General features: G+C 42.7%; 1 protein-coding gene across 1 annotated transcript in view; it reads right to left on the bottom strand.

Moving 5' to 3' along the window:
• Positions 1–670: 670 nt before the first annotated feature.
• Positions 671–18,553, bottom strand: part of LOC108933516 (dynein intermediate chain 1, axonemal-like) — a 40,064-nt gene continuing 22,181 nt past the window's right edge. Inside the window, exons 15-20 of the mRNA XM_029252224.1 lie at positions 17,820–17,907; positions 13,844–13,923; positions 11,180–11,328; positions 7,695–7,794; positions 6,516–6,698; positions 671–775 (exon numbers count right to left, since the gene is read on the bottom strand). Of these exons, the coding sequence (XP_029108057.1) occupies positions 671–775; positions 6,516–6,698; positions 7,695–7,794; positions 11,180–11,328; positions 13,844–13,923; positions 17,820–17,907 (705 nt within the window). The remainder of the gene's footprint in view (positions 776–6,515; positions 6,699–7,694; positions 7,795–11,179; positions 11,329–13,843; positions 13,924–17,819; positions 17,908–18,553) is intronic.

The raw sequence follows: 18,553 nt of genomic DNA on the forward strand, positions 1-18,553 counted from the left end.
TTGCAGCTTTTGTTGGTATGTATGGAGGTATTGCATTAACTGTCATGCTTGAGTTTGTGGAGTTTGTGGTTGCAGTTCTTGTTGGTATGTGTGGAGGTGTGGTATTAATCAGGGTGGCTGATTTTGTGGAGTTGCTGTGTTTATTGTAGGTAGAGGATATCTAACGTGTGTTGATTGGGTGGGTCTGGGACACTAGACTGCACTGTTGAGTCTTCCTGAGGTATCGTGGGCCTAATTCAATGAAACAACAAAGGAGGCTGTCAAATGGGCACCTCCAATGAAATAGCCATGTTGGCAGTCTGTGGTTGGTGTGGTGGTTAGGGGAGGAGATTAAGCCACTTGGTTTTGAGGCATGGAGATGTATGATGGCAGTGCTGGATGTCTCTCTCTGTGGCTTCACAATGAAGTTGGTTGGATTGGGTTCTTGTGTACATTTGTTGTAATATGAACAGGGGGTATATCATCTTGTCCTGTGTATGTTGAATGGAATCGTTTTATAGATAGTCAGTGTAAAATGGTAAGACCCTTTGCAAGTCAAAAGTTTTTTTTAGCATAGAAACAAAATCCACATATTTGTTTATTTTTTGACTGACATAATACAAGAATAAAGTCCTTTTCATAAATTTATTAATATGCATTTCCTGGCCTTTTCCTTTACTCTAGGCAACATTCAGCCCAAGGAGCTGTTGTCTGGTTCTCTCTGTAAACCCAGCAGCTTCTCCATCTTTGTGACTTCCATCTCTGGACTCTTGGGTGGCTCCTGGCCCTTTTTTTCCTAAGGAATTAAAAACAGCTGTTTACAAAGCAAGGTTTTATGGGTGCATACAAATTCATTCAGCGTAGCTCATCTTTTAAAACAATAAATACAATGCTATGTGCTTGAAGCAAGTTTATTTCCTGGAAACTGGCAATACAGTATTTCTCGCTGTCAAATACGATGTAGCTAAATATAAACAGTCTGTTGAATGTAAAAAGTGTTTCATGAGATCAGTTTGGTATGTGAATAATTGATTCATTGCTGACATAGCAAAAATGGTAGAATCTAGAACCAAGAATGTCTTCCTTTAATCAAGACAACATCCTCCAAAATAGATATTTAGCCAAAACCATTATGATGTTGCTAACTTGTCAACTAAAATCCTTTGTGCTAAAATTTCTATCTTGTAGTAGGTTATTTGTAACTCTGTAATTTACCGAGATCCTGTACAATATGCGATTGTACTTTCTTGAATCCCTAGAACTATGAATTTCTTTTCTGAAGAGTATGAAAAATGTAACAGCCTGCAGAATATTACATTAACATTCTATTCTATTCAACAAATCCCTGTTGTATGCTGATACCCAAGATCAAGCTTTTACCAACACAACAGATGAACTTTGTGCATTAGTTCTGAAATATCATGGTAATGTCTAAGTTCTGAAACGAGGGATTTAGTCCACCATTTAGTCCAACAAACTAAAGCAGGAAAATACTACCAGTGATAGTCGCTGCAAAGTTGAAATGTTAACGGAGATGTGATCAAGAAAGCAAACATTTCCACCCCCAGTACTTGCTTCTGTCCGTTCGAACCGCTCACCCCATATGGGGCATGGGGAACCGGAGCCTAACCCGGCACACAGGGCGTAAGGCCAGAGGGGGAGGGACACACCCAGGACGGGATGCCAATTTCAACCTACTGAATACAGGCTCATTTAAATATCTACAACTAAAGAACACATTAGCCTGCATTATATACCATTTTTCAAGGGCTGGTGTACTGGCACTTCTGATGGAGGTTTGAGAACAGGACCTTGATGTGTCGCTTAGCAACCATGAATGGTCATCTATATGGGTAAAAGTCTTCCTTGCCTGCACCTCTCTCAGCGTCTACCAACAAAACTTCAAGTTCATTCACAGAATCTGTCTCACTCTAGTGCACCTTCACAGGATGTTTCCAGGCACATCTCAGCTGTGTTTTAAATGCAAAGCCTCTCCAGGCACTTTCACACATTTATTCTGGGAATGGCATAAGGTACAAGCTTACTGGACTGGGGTACAAGCAACAATCCAAAAAACCTTTAACAAAGAATTTGATCTCTCCTCAGCTATGCTTCTACATTTATTCATTTAGCTGACACTTTTCTCCAAAGCAACTTACAATGTTAAATTACCTACAATGATTTACTTATTCATACCACTAATTTTTCAGTGTAACAATACAGGGTAAGTATATTGTTCAAGGGTACTACTACAGCTGGAGGTGGGGATCAAACCTGTCATTTCAGCTGCCTGTATCAGTGATCTTAATCTTTTGGTCATTACCCAGAGTTCATGACCATAGGTGAGGGTAGGGACGTACACTGACCAGTAAATAGAGAGCTTCGCCTTATGGCTCAGCTCCCCCTTCACCACTAAAGTCTGGTACAGTGACCACATTACTGCTGCCGGTGCTCCCAGCCTGCAGCTAATCTCTCGGTCCCTTCTCCACCCACTCGTAAACAGGACCACAAGATACTTAAACTCCTCCACCTGCGGCAAATTCTCTCCCCTTACCTGAAGGGGTTATGCCATCCTTTTCTGTGAGAGACCCATGGACTCAGACTTTGAGGTGCTGATCCTCATACCAACCGCTTCACACCTGGCTGCAAACCGTTCCAATGAGTCCACTACTGTGGGCCATTTGGTCTCTTCAAGCAGAGTGAGAGCTGTGCCTGCATACTTGGAATTAAAAAATAAATAAGCTGTACAAAAATTTTAGTTAAAAAAGGGGTGGCGGCATGGTAACACAGTGAGCATTACAGCACCTGAACTCTTCGGGCATAGGTTCGAATACAGCTCAGTCTGTGTTTAGACTGCATGTTCTCCCTGTGGCTGTGTGTGGTTCTGGGATATGCTCTTGTGTTCCCCCACAATTCAAAGATTCAGGTGGGTTGATGCTAAATTGCCTGTAGTCTGAGTGAGTGTGTGTCTATGTTACTACTTTGCATAGGACTGGCATCCTGTCCTGGGTGTATCCCCCCAGCCTTGCACCCAGTGATTCTGGGATGGGCTTTGGACCCCCGTGATCTTGGCCAGGACATTCTGTTAATGAAAATAGATGGATGGATGGAAGTATCATGTAAAAAAAACTAATCAAGAACTGAAGTTACTTGGATTCAAAAAGAAGCTTTTTAATGTTATGAACCATTAGCAAAGTCAACACCTACAACTGCTGAACTAAAAAAAAATAAAAGAACAGTCTACTACAAGTTAATTAATTCATTTTCCATTTAGTGGACACTTTTAACCAAAGTTATTTACAACTGTTAGTACAGCAGGGTATTTGTACCAGAGAAGTTCAGTATCAGGTAATACAGCAGTAAAAGGACTGTGATTCAAACACAGCTTTTAGGTTACAAGTCATTATCCATAACTGCTACACTAATGACACAAAATAACCAAATAACCAACAAATTACTAAAAATGAATTGGTTGAGATGCTCCATATCCTAAAGGTGGAACCCTACAGGGATACCACTATAATATTCCATCGTGCTATAATACTGCAGCTTTTAATAAGCAGTAACAAGAAATTGCACGATACACCTTCCCTCTATTAATTTATTGTGCAGTATACTATATGAATCAATGAGCTGATTCTATGGAAAACTGGACTTGAGGAATCCTTATAGAACCGGGCTTAGAGCCATGGAGTCAATGTCAACACATAGTGAGAACTAATTTACATGTAAATTTATTTATTTTATTTATCAGACACTTTTGTGCACGGTGATGTACAATTCAGTCACAGGTATGCATTTTACCAGTAAAAAGATACAGTTCCAGACATATGATTCTCCAAGTACAGCCACTTAGTCAAAAAGCACCATTGCACAGGTGCAGATTATAACGGCGCTGAGGGGGTTATACCGGCATCCTGTAAATAGTTGATGTTAGTGTTCATTTGTGTACATAGTTGTGTGTGTCATGTGCTGATTGGTTGCCGTTCTATTTATGTTCAGTGTTGAAGAGGGGAATTCTGGGGAGTCCCGGGGTAGCTCCTTAACTGTGGGGCGTATTTGGGGGGCTGGGAGTGACCCAGGGGGATTCTCCAGTGTTCTGCACCTCTCGTACTGTCTGAAGCATCTTTGTCAAGACTGCTGGTGAAAGACATGTACGCGTCTAATAAAGAGCACGTTCGTTTTAATACTATACAAGTGCTGTAGCTGCTATAGAACTGGCAGTACTGGAGTTTCCTTACTGTCCTCTCCCTATACTGTCCTTTCTGCTGTTCTTGCCATCTCTGTCCCTCCTATTGTGGTCTCCCCTTTCCTCACACCTCCTGCCCCGCTGCTGTTTGTTCCCCTACTCTATGCCCATCATGGGCCTGACCCTTCTCCTTTACATTCTCCCCTGCGATTCCCCTTCAGCCTCCTGTGAGCACTCCTCCCCTCTCTCCTCCCCTCGTGCCACCATCTCTTTGATCTGAAATTCTGTCAAGCTCAGACATAGATCTGGTCTCTCTCCTTTCTCCTGCCAATGCCATCTACACCACCTCCGCCTGCACTGCGTTTCCAGCCAGGCCCTGCATTGCATTTAGTTGCTATATTGACGTGCTGTTTTCCGTATTTCCGCACTGCTGCCACGAGTTGATTACCTCACTCTTCTCGGCAACCTTGCTGCTTCTATACTTATCACAAACTGTTCTTGGCCAAAAGTGATGCGCACATTTCCCAGTGGAACCAACGTTTCTATTGGGGAGCCTTAGAAGACAAGCTGGACCAAACAGTGTTTGTTGGGTTTGAGAGTGACATCATGCATAGTCTGTGGTTCCCTCGCTCATACCTCATAATTCACATCCACTCATCTCACTGCCATCTGCTCAGTCTTCCTTATCGCATGACTCCATTGAGCATCGCATCCACCCTAAAGGTCTTGAGTCACCCATTACCTGCGCCAATCAAGAGAAGTCTGTGAATTCTTATGGATGCTACGTTGTTTTCATGGACGGAAACCAATCATGTGACAGAATTGCTATTTCATTTCTATCGACATAACGGACCGAAGCTGCTTGCATTACCCTCCATTATCAATGTGAACAATTTGAAGTGCAGCATGTTATTGTACGAACTCTCAGCTTTTAACATACAAGCAACAATGCTACCACCAATTATGTGAAACAAAACTGTTAAACTGTTACCTCCTATGCAGAAGTATTTTTTATGAAGAGCACAGGATTACAACAAAATTTCTTCAATCAGTCACCTAGTCGCCCCTTCCTCTATGGTATATCTCAACTGACTGTCACGCATAACCGAGGGCGTGAGGGCGGCTGGACCCAACTGCAGGATCGGTTATCAGGAACCAAGGGATCAGGCAAGTGCTCGTTGTCGGGGACGGGCGAAGAGTCGGTGGATCAGCGGTCAGGGTGAGAGTGAGGATCCAAGGACGAGGTCAGGGGACGAAGCGAAGGGTCGAAAGTCGGGAAACGGAGACAGAAAGCAAGGAACGAGGAAGAACTAGACATAGCAGAGGAGGGACGGTTGTCTCAGCGAGATTCTGTGATTGTACGGGAGCTGAGGAGGGTCTTTTAAGGTTGCGTGTACTGATTGGTGTCTGGTGCTTGAATGGTATCAGGTGTTGTCCAGTGTGATGCAGGTGTGGACGTGACACTGAGCAGGAAGAAGTACAAATATCTGAGCAATACATGTTTAACTGAAAATGTATTGCTCAGATATTTGAATCAAAAAGCTGAATGAATACAAAGTATACTTATGAGAGTGTGTTATAATACTGTTGCTGACATCTGAGAGTTATTAAATAACCCCCTTTTCTAACATTACTTCATGAATATTTTGCTAACCAACTTACACTCTGTTAATGCATGTAAATTAAAATAAACATTTTCTAGGACTGCATGCTACATTTGAAGCACCTAGCAGCTATGTGTGGCTATGTGTTGTAAGCTCCTTGCACTTTTTGCATGAAAGTAACAGCAGACCTTCAAGTCAGTAATCATGTTTCTTTTCCACAACCAAAAGTTGTCAAACTTGGACTTTTTTTTTGCATAGTGGAGTCTTTTTTCCTGGCAGTGTTGTAACATCCAGTGATACGATAGAGAATCTGCATGGCCCTCTGAGAGCTCATATGAACCCCTGCTCATTTAACGCTGTGAGGGCCTCTCATTATTTGGGAAGACGGTTAAAAAAATGCCATCTATTTGTAGAATACATGACTGTTGTGTTTGTTATAAACATGCTGCAGCACCGATGCGTCGGCGCACATGCATGCGCTTGCACGCGCATAATGTACAAATAAAGCTGACGTATTCTGTTCCACTGAACCTCATGCGGACCTTGTTGTTTCACGGATTGCGGATTTAATAACGACATTTTATTCAGTTTTAGCTTTGGGCTCTCTGACTTCATGATTTTTTTGTATATTATCCTATTAAGCACCCTTGACTGAGATGAGGCCTGGGCCAAATGGCCCTGGTGGGCCCCCGTCTCTTAAGGCCTGCTTTGCTCTTTCTGTGCTGCCAGTGTGCCAATCTTACCTTGGGTTTCTTGCGCAGGTTTGGAGAGAGCTTGAGGGTGGTCACGCAGCCCCGGTCATCACCGACAATTATGATTGGGTATACTAGATTGAAATCAATGTGCGTAAGCTTAGCCTTCTTTGGCACCACAGGTTGCTGGCAGAGAGCCTCATACTTGTTGATGCTCAAATCAAAAACGTGCACCTTGAAAGAACAAAGGAACAGGAAGGTAACGATTTATCTTTTCAATCTTGAACACTCTTGTCTCTCTTGTCTCTTGGTGAGATGTAAATCAGACACTAGTTATTACCATATTAATTACCATATCCCTGAACTAATGCCCTAATGGACACCTGCAAACGTGCACTGACATCTCATAAGCACTCTGCTGTACTTGTACACATAAGCACATATACACCCATACTCACTACATATATTCATTAGAAATACTCAGCTTTCACTTCTCTGAATGTACCCAGAATCTGAAATCGACATACTGTTTTTATTGCATGTAGGAGTTAAAAAAAAAAAAAAATCCCACTAAGGTCTAACTTCAGCTATTACGTGACATACAAATATAAAGAATTTTTAGTACTTAACCCCAGTATAAGGAACTGTCTTGGTTCAGCTATCCCATACTTACTCCCTGAAAGCAAGTGATGATTTGCAGAACTGCATTTTAAGAATATATGGAACCATTAAGTTAAGGTGAAAGAGTGGTACTACTATCCCAGAATTTCCCCAAAGGACAAAGAAACCCAGTAATGACTTATGATCAGAATTTTTCACTGGAGGACAGTTTGCTTCTGAGCTGCTTCCCCTAACATTTAATCAAATTTGTATAACATTCTTTTTACACTAACAATAGTAAAAAAAATATATGCAAACATATTGTCTTACCCCAGTCCTCTCTTATGCTTTACACATACATGATGTAGTCAGTTTTTTAAATATGTTCTTTACATTCCTTAATAAAAAATTACATCTGACTGAAACCAGTTTTAGTAATTCAGATTAATTTCACCTAGGGCACTATTAGGCTCCTGGCCATATTACTACATTACACAAGATCATTCACAGCTTAAGTCTCCCTACTGTCGAGAGTTCCATGTTCATTTCTCTTTCATCACTGTGATAATGACATAGGAAATAGAACGGGACATTTTCATGCTCAAGTTTGTCTCCTTTAAGGTTCCTTACCTTGCCATCAGTGGTGACAGCAGCAAACACTGTGGAAGAGTAGGGGGACCATGCCACATCCCCCACTGCAGAGTTCATGTCAAAGGTGAACATGGGGGTTCTGCAGTTGCAAAAAAGAGGATCGCAGTGAGATCCAAAGTTGGCACTTGCTTTTCTTTGCATTGAAAAATTTAAGCAAGAAGAGCTGGTAGCGAAGTGGTTAGAGTTGTTTTCTTTGGAACTAAAGGCCATAGGTTTGAATTCCACCTAATACCTGTAGTAGTCTTTCACACAGTACTTACCTTAAAATTGCTCCAGGAAAATTACCCAGCTGTTTAAATGGGTAAATAATCGTAAGTTGCTTTGGAGAAAAGCATCAACTCAATGAATAAATGGTAGCAAGTCTGAATTTTGGATTACTAATCATCGAATGTGGTGAAAAAACAAAGTTGTGAAAGTAACCACAAGCTTCCATCAAGTGCAGTAAAATCCATTACCTACTTGTGTTTATAACATATTACAGTGTAGTCTTCAACATATAGCATTTAGGATCCAATTGTTGCATTCCCCAAACATATTAACGGAAATTGTGGGTGGCACAGCAAGTAGCGCTGCTGTCTCACAGCACCTGGATATTGCGAGAGGATGTGGGTTTGACTCCCCGCTCAGTCTGTGTGGAGTTTGCATGTTCTCCCTGTGTCTGCGTGGGTTTCCTCCCACAGTCCAAAGACATGCTGTTCAGGTGGGTTGGTGATGCTAAAGTCACCCATAGTGTGCGTCTGTGAGTATTGTGTGTTTCACTGGTGAATGTATGGGTGACCCATTGTAAGTAGTGTATTTAGCAGTGTAAGTCATCTGGATGAATAAGGTGTGTGGACTAATAACACTACATAGAGTTCATTGGAAGTGGCCTTGGAAAAAAAGTGTATGTCAAAAAAAGTAATATAAAATGAATGTGCTGTTTCATTATTATTTTTTGAATATGTATATATTGAGTCCTCATTTTAAGAATGATTCATCCATCCATCCATTTTCTAGGCTGCTTAGTCCTTCTAGGGTCATGGTGGCAATAGGGAGAGCACAGAAGCCCAGATGCAACTGTCCCTCACAGCTTCCCCCAGCTCAACCCAGGGGATCCTCAACTGCTCCCAGACCAACTGTGAGATATAATCTCTCCAGTGGGTTCTGGGCCGATCTCGGGGTCTCGTCCCAGTTGTCCGTGCCTGGCATACCTCCAAAGAGAGACGCCCAGGGGGCATCCTTACCAGATGCCCATCCACCCCAACTAGCTCCTCTCAATGTGGAGGAGTAGCAGCTCTACTCTGAGTTCCTCCCGGATGGCCAAACTCCTCACCCTGTCACGGAAAGTGAGTTCCACCACCCTGTGGAGAAAACTCATTTCAGCCACTTGTATCCGTGATCTTAATCTTTCGGTCATTATCCAGAGTTCATGACCATAGGTTAGGGTAGGGATGTAGACTGACTGGTAAATAGAGAGCTTGCTTTATGACTTAGCTCCCTCTTCACCACTACAGTCTGGTACAGCGACCGCATTACTGCTGCCGCTGCTCTCAGTCTATAGTTGATCTCACACTCCCTTCTCCCCTCACTTGTGAAGAAGACCGCAAGATACTTAAACTTCTCCACCGGGTAAATTCTCTCCCTTTACCTGAAGGGGGCATGCCATCCTTTTCAGTGAGAGAACCATGGACTCAGAATTGGAAGTGCTGATTCTCATACCAACCGCTTCACACTCGGCTGCAAACTGTTCCACTGTATGCTGGAGGCATCCATGTAACGGTGCCAAAAGGACAACATTATCTGCAAAAAGCAGAGACATCACCTTCCGACCCCCACATAGAATGCCCTCCTGACCTCAACAGCACCTTGATATTCTATCCATGAAAGCCACAAACAGGAGTGGAGACAAGGCACAACCTTGGCGGAGTCCAACACCCACACTGAACGGGCTTGACTTAATGCCGAGTATACAGACATAGCTCTTGCTCTGTGTGTACAGAGACCGAATGGTCCGCAATAGTGGCCCTGGCACCCCATATTTCTGAAGCACCTCCCACAGAATTTCACAGGGAACACGGTGGTAGGCCTTCTCCAAGTCCACAAAACACATGTAGGCTGGATCAGTGAACTCCCATGCCCCCTCAATTATCTGTGAGAGGGTAAAAAGCTGGTCCACCGTTCCATGGCCAGGACGGAATCCACATTGTTCCTCTTCAATCTGAGGTTCAACTATCGGCCAGAGTCTCCTTTCCAGCACCCTGGGACAGACTTTCCTAGGGAAGCTTAGAAGTGTGATACCCCGGTAGTTGGCACACACTCTCCGGTCCCCTTTCTTAAAGACAGGGACCACTATCCCAGTTTGCCAATCCAAAGCCACTATCCTTGAGGTCCATGCAACATTGCAGAGGCGTGTCAGCCATGACAGCCCCACAACATCCAGGGCCTTAAGCAGTTCTGGGCGAATCTCATCCATCCCCGGTGCTTTGCCACTGTGAAGCTTTCCAACCACCTTAATGACTTCCCTCAGGGAAATGGGCTCTGACACCCCGGAAGTATCTGGCCCTGACTCCTTTAAGGTAGGCATATCTTTTGGGTTTAGTAGTTTCTCAAAGTGCTCCTTCCATCTTCTGAGAATATACTCATTTGAGGTGAGCGGGGACACTGCTATTTTTTTGACAGAGGGCAATGTAATAGCCTGCGAGTTTGAGCAGGAAAATGTTTAATGTAAATAGTTGGACTATGGGAAAAATGTGAATAAAGTGTGAAACCACTGGGGGGATTTACGGGCAAAATACAGGGACGACCGTGTTTGCCAGTGAGAAGAAAGAAGCTTGGAGATGCTAAGCTGGCTTGAGGGGTAGGTCCTTGAGGAAAAGGGGTCCTTGGATCGAGAGCGTTGGTTCCCTATATGCCGGTGTTCCAATAAAATACTGGAAATGAATGCTGCCTGTGCGTCCTTCTTTGCCTCATCTGAACTCAGAGTGCTGTGCGCTATGATATCATAAGGTAATGACAATAAGTTTATAGAAGAAACCAACACTCAGCACCGAATATGAAATTTTTTATTGATCAAATTTTATTGTTGGTGAATTTAACTGAGTTTTTTAAAATTATTTTTATCAAATTTTACCTATTAACACATCTGGTGACTTTACATTTATTTACATTTATTCACTTAGCAGACGCTTTACTCCAAAGCAACTTACAATGGATTCTATGTAGTGTTATGAGCCCACACACCTTATTCACCAAGGTGATTTACACTGCTAGATACACTACTTAAAATGGGTCACTCATCCATACATCAGTGGAATACACTCTGTTTCACTCACACACTTTACTGGAGCTTTTTAGTTCAACTGCTTCATGCAAGGGTACTACAGCAGGGCCTCTCTGGGGAACTGAATGGGCAAACTTAGGTTACAACTCTTTCCTTGAAATACCATGTTTACAAAAAGAAAATGGTGCAACAATCAAAACCATACCTAACAGTGTGGTCCCAGATCTTGACAGTCCAATCAGCACTGCAGGAGAGAAAGACTTTGGGATGGAAGTAGTTCCAGCGCACCGCATGCACAGACATGTGGTGTCCGTCGTAGGTCTCGAGAAACTGGCTAGAATAGGCCTTCGAACACTGGGAATTTAAATTTAAAAAGGAAAGCAGAAAAGCACCAACATAACATCCACATTAAAATGAACAGAATTGGAGGGTGTTTACAGTTATGATTTTCTTTAGCAATTTCAGCTAAAACATCTTCATGTTAGACTCATTCATTCAGACTGCAGCCATGGACTGTTCATACGCTTAGTCCGCTCTGTTTAAGAGAGCAAAGCAGGCAGCAATTCAAAACTCACTACTCGTGGATTATGTGACCGAAGAGGGCTTGTAAAATGGAACAAAATGAACAATAACTGTCGCTAACGCAACATTGCTAAAACACACACGACTATCTATCCCGGTGGCTCTTGTCAATAAATGTTAGAACACTTAAAAATAATTAAAGCCAAAACTGGTAAGCAGCAAAGAACCCCTGGTGCTATAACAGGTACAAATATGCAGGAGCTACGTGTAGCAGCTTACAAACCTGCACAGGGTACAATCCTGTGTTCACAGTACTAGCAGCTGCCCCAATGGCTGAACGAACACTTGTTTACATGGAAAGTCATTATAAGATAAGATAAGATAAAACTTTATTCATCCCAAAGGAAATTCTACATGTGTAAATAATCCATTAGCACTGAAGGCAGCAGTGCATTCTTTACCATGCAAGAGTATCATAGATGCAATAGTGAGGATGGAATGCTGCCTCACTCATATAACACGCAAGATGAATGAAATGTACATGAAAAAACTGTTATGTGGTATGGCATGGAGTGGAGCACAGAGGCACACGGTGATGTCCCAGCTGTGATGTCCCAGCACCAGGAGCTGACTAGCAGTTCCACAACTGAAACAAATTTCAAGAAACCAGGAAGTTGGTGCGAAACCAAAGCTCATCAGTCTCTCTTTTCATCCTACGCTCGACAGGAGGACACAGAAATAAGCCACAGCAGTTTGCAGTGCCTATAGGATTATACGGTATGTGCTCTGACAGGCACAAAAGGTCTACCTGACCAATCAATCTTAGACAGAACAATTTCAGAGAGGGCAACTGAGAAAATAATGCTGAATTTGTATGTGTCCATATCCTTTGTTTCCTACTGATCCCTTTTCCCCTCTTATATCTTTGTGCTTTGCTCCATGTGTAAATGTCACTTCTTGAAGGACAGACCTGTTATCATGTGAAACAAATATCAGAAAAATTTGACAATAAAGTTCACTTGTGTCACATCGTATCACAAGAGGTGCCTGTGAGGCTGGCCAGAATGATTCTGACTCAGCTCTGTCTATTTTAAGGTTTGGATTCTCTTGGATTATATTCTCAGACTTTTTCACATGAGTAAAACTCCATTTTGATGTGACCTCTCTTTCAGACTTGTAAGAGAGCAGCTGTTCCTGACTGTGATTCTCCATATGAGGAAAGCCCTCTCAAAACCCTCTAGAGAAATCCTGGCATGTGTAACAGATGTGATTTAACTGATGCTGAGCTCTAATGCTGGCTGCTACCTACAAGTGGGAGTGTTACTGTGAAGCTGCAACTCCAGCCAGAACAGGGGCATGGAGAAATGCGAAACACGATGATTTGCATTGCTGCTATAATAAGGGTTGCCTGTCTGCCTGAGCTTTATGTATAAGGAAATGACAGTGTAACTGTTGCAAAGAGGGAAATAAATTTGTGAGGGACAGATGTGCAGTTTAGTGAAGTCAAATTGCTGAGAGAAAATATCGCTTACTGAATTTACTTCCATTCATCTGCTTACAATATGTCTTAACATTATAAAATTTATCCCTCTATACACACACTATCTGAAACCACTTGTTCTAAGCGGGGTCGTAGTGAGCCAAAGCCTAACCCGGTAATGCAGGGTACAAGGCTGGAGGGGGAGGGGACACACCCAGGATGGGATGCCAGTCCATCGCAAGGCACCCCAAACAGGACTCGAACCCCAGACCCACCAGAGAGCAGGACCCAGCCATACCTGCTGCACCACCATGCCCCTCACCAGATATATACAAATTTATGTATTTTCTACAAAATAAAAAACATCAAAATAATTTTTACAATCAATTATTATACCAAAAAAAAAAAGATTCAAATACAGACCCCACATATAGGCAGAAGTACACAAATTTAGACAGGAGACATTCTCACAGCCTAATTTCCTTCAACTATTCCTGAACAAACATTGCATCAGACACAGATTGACATTTCTAATTCAAATTACAGTTTTCATCTCCAAAACTGCTTGAAAGATGATTTGATCTCTGAAAAAATAGTAATGTATATTTATTCTCCCAGTAATACGCATTAATGTCCTACACATGATTAACAGCACAAATTTCTTGGAATTCCAACTTATACATTTTTTCAGGGTACTGAACATATTACTTTAACGGTATGATAGTAGGTTTGCAATTCAATAATTTCATGTAATACTACAGTGTTATCTTTCCATAAATTAAAAAAACTGTTCATATTTACTGTTAATGGTAATTATAGTTAAACCAGTTCAGCCCCATAAAAAACTGAGGACTTAGTGTTACTTACCTTGAAAATCTTCCCTTCTTCTGTGCCAACCAAAAAGAGGTAATCAATTTGTTTGTGGAAGTCAAATGATGTACCACATGCTGTGGAAAAAAGAAATGCTTTTCATAAGTAAAATAAATTTTAAAGGAACTTTAAAAAAAAATCAAAGCATACAGACTTCACAAATTACCATTCATGTATATATTACTAGAAGTTTTGCCTAGTTAAAAGTTGAATACATTATTTTATTTTTACTTTCCAACTATAGTAATAGGATACTTAAAATTTTGCCATGTAAAGAAACATGTTGTAAATATTTTGTTTATTGTATACACACACATACATAGTCTGAACCACTTGTCCCATATGGGGTCACAGAGAGCCAGAGCCTAACCCAGCAACACAGGGCATAGGGCTGGAGGAGGAGGGGACACACCCAGGACAGGACGCCAGTCCATCGCAAGGCACCCCAAGCAGGACTTGAACCCCAGGCCCACTAGAAAACAGGACCCGGGCCAACTCACTGTGCCACCACACCCCCATACTTACTGTATAGTTTTAACATAAGATTTTCAATGCAATACATATTACATTAAGTCTACAGCCACACTCCTCAAGCTATGTCCTCAAGTTATGAAGACAACTGGGACCAGAAGTCTATTTGTAACTTGATTTGTTCATAAACGTAAAGTCACTTGTATTACTAAGTCACAAAGCTTAATAATCCAGATGTCCCTTGATTTATTTACAGTGCTTTCAGAACATATTCAGACCACTTTGTTATTTTCATATTTTTAAGTTGCAGCATTATGCTAAAATTGTTTAACTTCTTTTATCCCTCATCAATCGACACTCTATACCCCACAATGACAAAGCAAAAACATATACACACAGGCTGAAGCTGCTTGTCCCAGCTGGGGTTGTGGTGAGCTGGGGCCTGGCCCAGAAGCACAGGGCATGGGACTGGGGGAGGGGAACACCCAGCGTGGGACATCAGTCTGTCACAAGACACCCCAAGCAGGACTTGAACCCCAGATCTGCCAGGGAACAAGACTCAGCCAAGCCTGCTACTCCACCGCATTCCCCGAAAGCAAAAACAAGATTTTAGAAATTTTTGCAATTTTATTAAAAATAAAAAACTCAAATATCACACTGACATAAGTATTCAGACCCTTTGCTATGACACTTGAAATTTACATGCATCCCATTTCTATTGATCCTCTTTGTGATACTGATCATCACCTGCAGAATTTAGAAACAGGAATATGTCAAGGCACAGATCTGGGGAAGGCTACAAAAAATTCCTGCTGCATTAAAGGTTCCCAAGAGCACAGTGTCATCCATAATTCTTAAATGGAAGAAGTTCCTAGAGGTGGCTGCCTGGACAAACTGAGCAAGAAGGGCCTTGTTAAGAAGGGTGACCAAAACACCCGAGCTCCAGATATCGTGTGGAAATGGCAGAAGCTTCCCACGCTCCACCGACCTAGGCTTTATGGCAGAGGGGCTAGACAGAAACCTCTCTTTAGTAAAAGACACATGAAAGCCCACTTGGAGTTTATCAAAGGCACCTAAATGACTCTCAGACTGTGAGAAACAAGATCCTCTGGTCTGATGAAACCAAGATTGAACTATCTGGCATCAATTCTAAGTGTCACGTCTGGAGAAGATCAGGCACTGTTCATCACCTGCTCCATACCATCCCAATGGTGAGGCACTGTGGTGGCAGTATCATGCTGTGGGGTTGTTTTTCAGCGGCAGGGACTGGGAGATTAGTCAAGGTTGAGGGAAAGCTGAATGGAGCAAAGTACAGACATATCCTTAATGAAAACCTGCTGCAGAGTGCTCTGGACCTCAGACTTGACCAAAGGTTCACCTTGTAACAGGAAAATTACCCTAAGAAAAAGCAAAAAGCACATAAATGCCTAAGGGACACATCTGTGAATGTCCTTGAGTGGCCCACCCAGAGCCTGGAGAGAGCTGAGAATAGCTGTCCACCAATGGTCTCCATCCATCCTGACAGAGCTTAAGAAGATCTGCAGAGAAGAATGGCAGAAAATCCCCACATCCAGGTGTGCAAAGCCTGTCACATCATACCAAAGAAGACTTGAGGCTGTAAGTACTGCCAAAGTTGCTTCAACTAAGCACTAAGTAAAGGGCATATACTTATGTCAATGTGATATATCAGTTTTTTATTTTTAATACACACACACACAGTTTCAGAACCGCTTGTCCCACACGGGGTCACGGGGAACTGGAGCCTACCCGGTAACACAGGGCGTAAGGCCGGAAGGGGAGGGGACACACCCAGGATGGGACGCCAGTCCGTCGCAAGGCACCCCAAGCGGGACTTGCAAAATTTCTAAAATCCAGTTTTTTATTAGCCATTATGGGTGTCAGTGCCAAGACTTGTAGACAGGAGGTAGGTTTCAGGACCCAAGACCCAAGTGCGTTTATTCCGGCCAAAACACAGGGGCAGGCGAAATCTGTGGTCAGTGACAGGTGTGGGTATTCTGAGGCTCAGGTGTCGTTTCAAGGGCAAGGCAACACTCAATACACGGATAAACAAGTAGGGGTCGAAAACCAGGGGAAACAGGAACGATGAACAGGGTGTAGGGAGTAGAGTGCTGAACATACAAGCCGAGCAGGTAGGTGTTGTAGATTCCGTAATCCTGTGCGGGGACGGCGTTGCCTTTATCCCTGGCTGTGTTGATTAGCATCAGGTGAGGCTGCTTGGCTTGAGGGTGAGGGTATGACAATGGGGTATTGAGTATAAACTAATGAGGGAAAAATGAATTTTAACAATTTTAGCTTAATGAAACATAAAAACGTGAAAAAGTGAAGGGGGGTTTGATTACTTTCTGAATGCAATGTATGTAGGTTCTGTACAAAGGAAAATAGCAGTATACATTTATCTGACACTTTTCTCCAAAGCAACTTACAATTATTTACTCATTTAGATAGCTGGAGCAATTCAGGGTAAGTTCCTTGCTCAAGGGTACTACAGCCAAAGGTGAGACTCAAACCTTTGACGTGTAGGTCTTAAGGCAGTAGCTCTAACCACTACACTACCAGCTGTCCCCAGGAAAAGTTTGTATTTGTAAAATTCAGCTCACGTAAAAGGTTCTGCAAAAAAAGAGAAAGCTATAATCGAGTAAAAAAAAAAAAGATAACTGCTCTTCCAATGCAAGACTGTAGCGGTTTAGAGTCTATGATGGAAACATAGTGCAAGGCTTTATACTCCTGCTCCCCGATCTGCTGCAGGTGCATCTGCTTTGTGTGGGGGTGGGGGCGTGACACCTATTGATTCATCCCATACGTATGTGCAACGTATGCCAGCATTCCTACTCTCTTAGGATGGATTTTACTTCCAACTAATGGCCAGATATGTAAAGGAAGGTCATTTTCACTGTGCAACCCAGATTTTTTGAAAACATACAAGTGAAGAAAATAAAATCACTAAAAAAAATTTTGATCTGAAGATTCGTTACTTGAATTTTGAGAACAGCAAGACCCACTAAATGTAACATTTGAAAAATTCCACTTATGTAAAGGGTTCAGCATATTAATGCACTTTTTGAACCGCTTGTCCCATACAGGGTCACGGGGAACCGGAGCCTACCCGGCAAAGCAGGGCATAAGGCCAGAGGGGGAGGGGACACACCCAGGACGGGATGCCAGTCTGTCGCAAGGCACCCCAAGCAGGACTCGAACCGCAGACCCACCGGAGAGGAGGAGGACCCGGGCCAACCCACTGCGCCACTGCACCCCCTTGTGTATTAATGCTTTCATGAAAAAATATCTGTCTGTTCTTCTGATATCAACCTGCAAGTTTCAACAATTAATGAAAAAAAAACAAATGCAAATATGTATCTCTTGTTTTTTGACTACGATTAGAAGCTGGGCATTTTCACTCTCACACAGGTCAGCAGAGTGACGTGGGAATGGTAACAGCCTTTTATGTCACTGTACTCTAGGCTACTTGTCAAGGTGTTCTTACCTGGATTGAGAAACTGCAATTCCTCCAACCCTTGTGTCAGTCCATCACCCATCGATAGTTTGATAATTTCTGTGAAGACCAGTTCATTCTACAACCACAGAAGTAAATCGTCACAGACAAAGCCAGTTAAAATGTAATAAATTGAGAAAAATCAACATATCAGGAATTATTAGAAGTACTAGACTGGTTGTGCATTTTAGCAGATGTATTTTGTATTGGGACTTACACCTGCCCTCCTCCTCCACCCTCCTCTCTCACTGCTGACAATTTTGCCTTCTTTTTCGGAGACAGTGTCAACTCAATCACGAACAACTTCTTGGCATCTACTTGCCTCGATCATGCTGGACCTCCCTGTGAAGTCACACTCTCCGAATTTAACCCCCTGTCAGAAACTTAAATCTCCAACCTCCTGCTGTCACACAGAGTCACCTGCACAGAGAACCTGCTCCCTTGACCTGATCCCTTTGCCACACTTACGGGACATTTACCTGCAACTTACTTCTTTCATCTCCAAGACCATCAGCTCCTCACTCTCCTCTGGCTGCTTCCCATCTGCCTTCAAATCTGCCCTCATTTCACTGCTGTTAAAGAAACGCTCTCTGGGTCCTGACTCAGTGAAAAACTACAGACCAGTCTTCCTCCCTTTTCTGTCAAAAACTCTGGAATGGGCAACCTGTGATCAAGTATCTACATTTGTCACCCAGAATGATCTCCTCAAAAGGTATCAGTCTGGA

Source organism: Scleropages formosus, chromosome 5 (genome assembly GCF_900964775.1).
Source record: "Scleropages formosus chromosome 5, fSclFor1.1, whole genome shotgun sequence".
NCBI lineage: Eukaryota > Metazoa > Chordata > Actinopteri > Osteoglossiformes > Osteoglossidae > Scleropages > Scleropages formosus.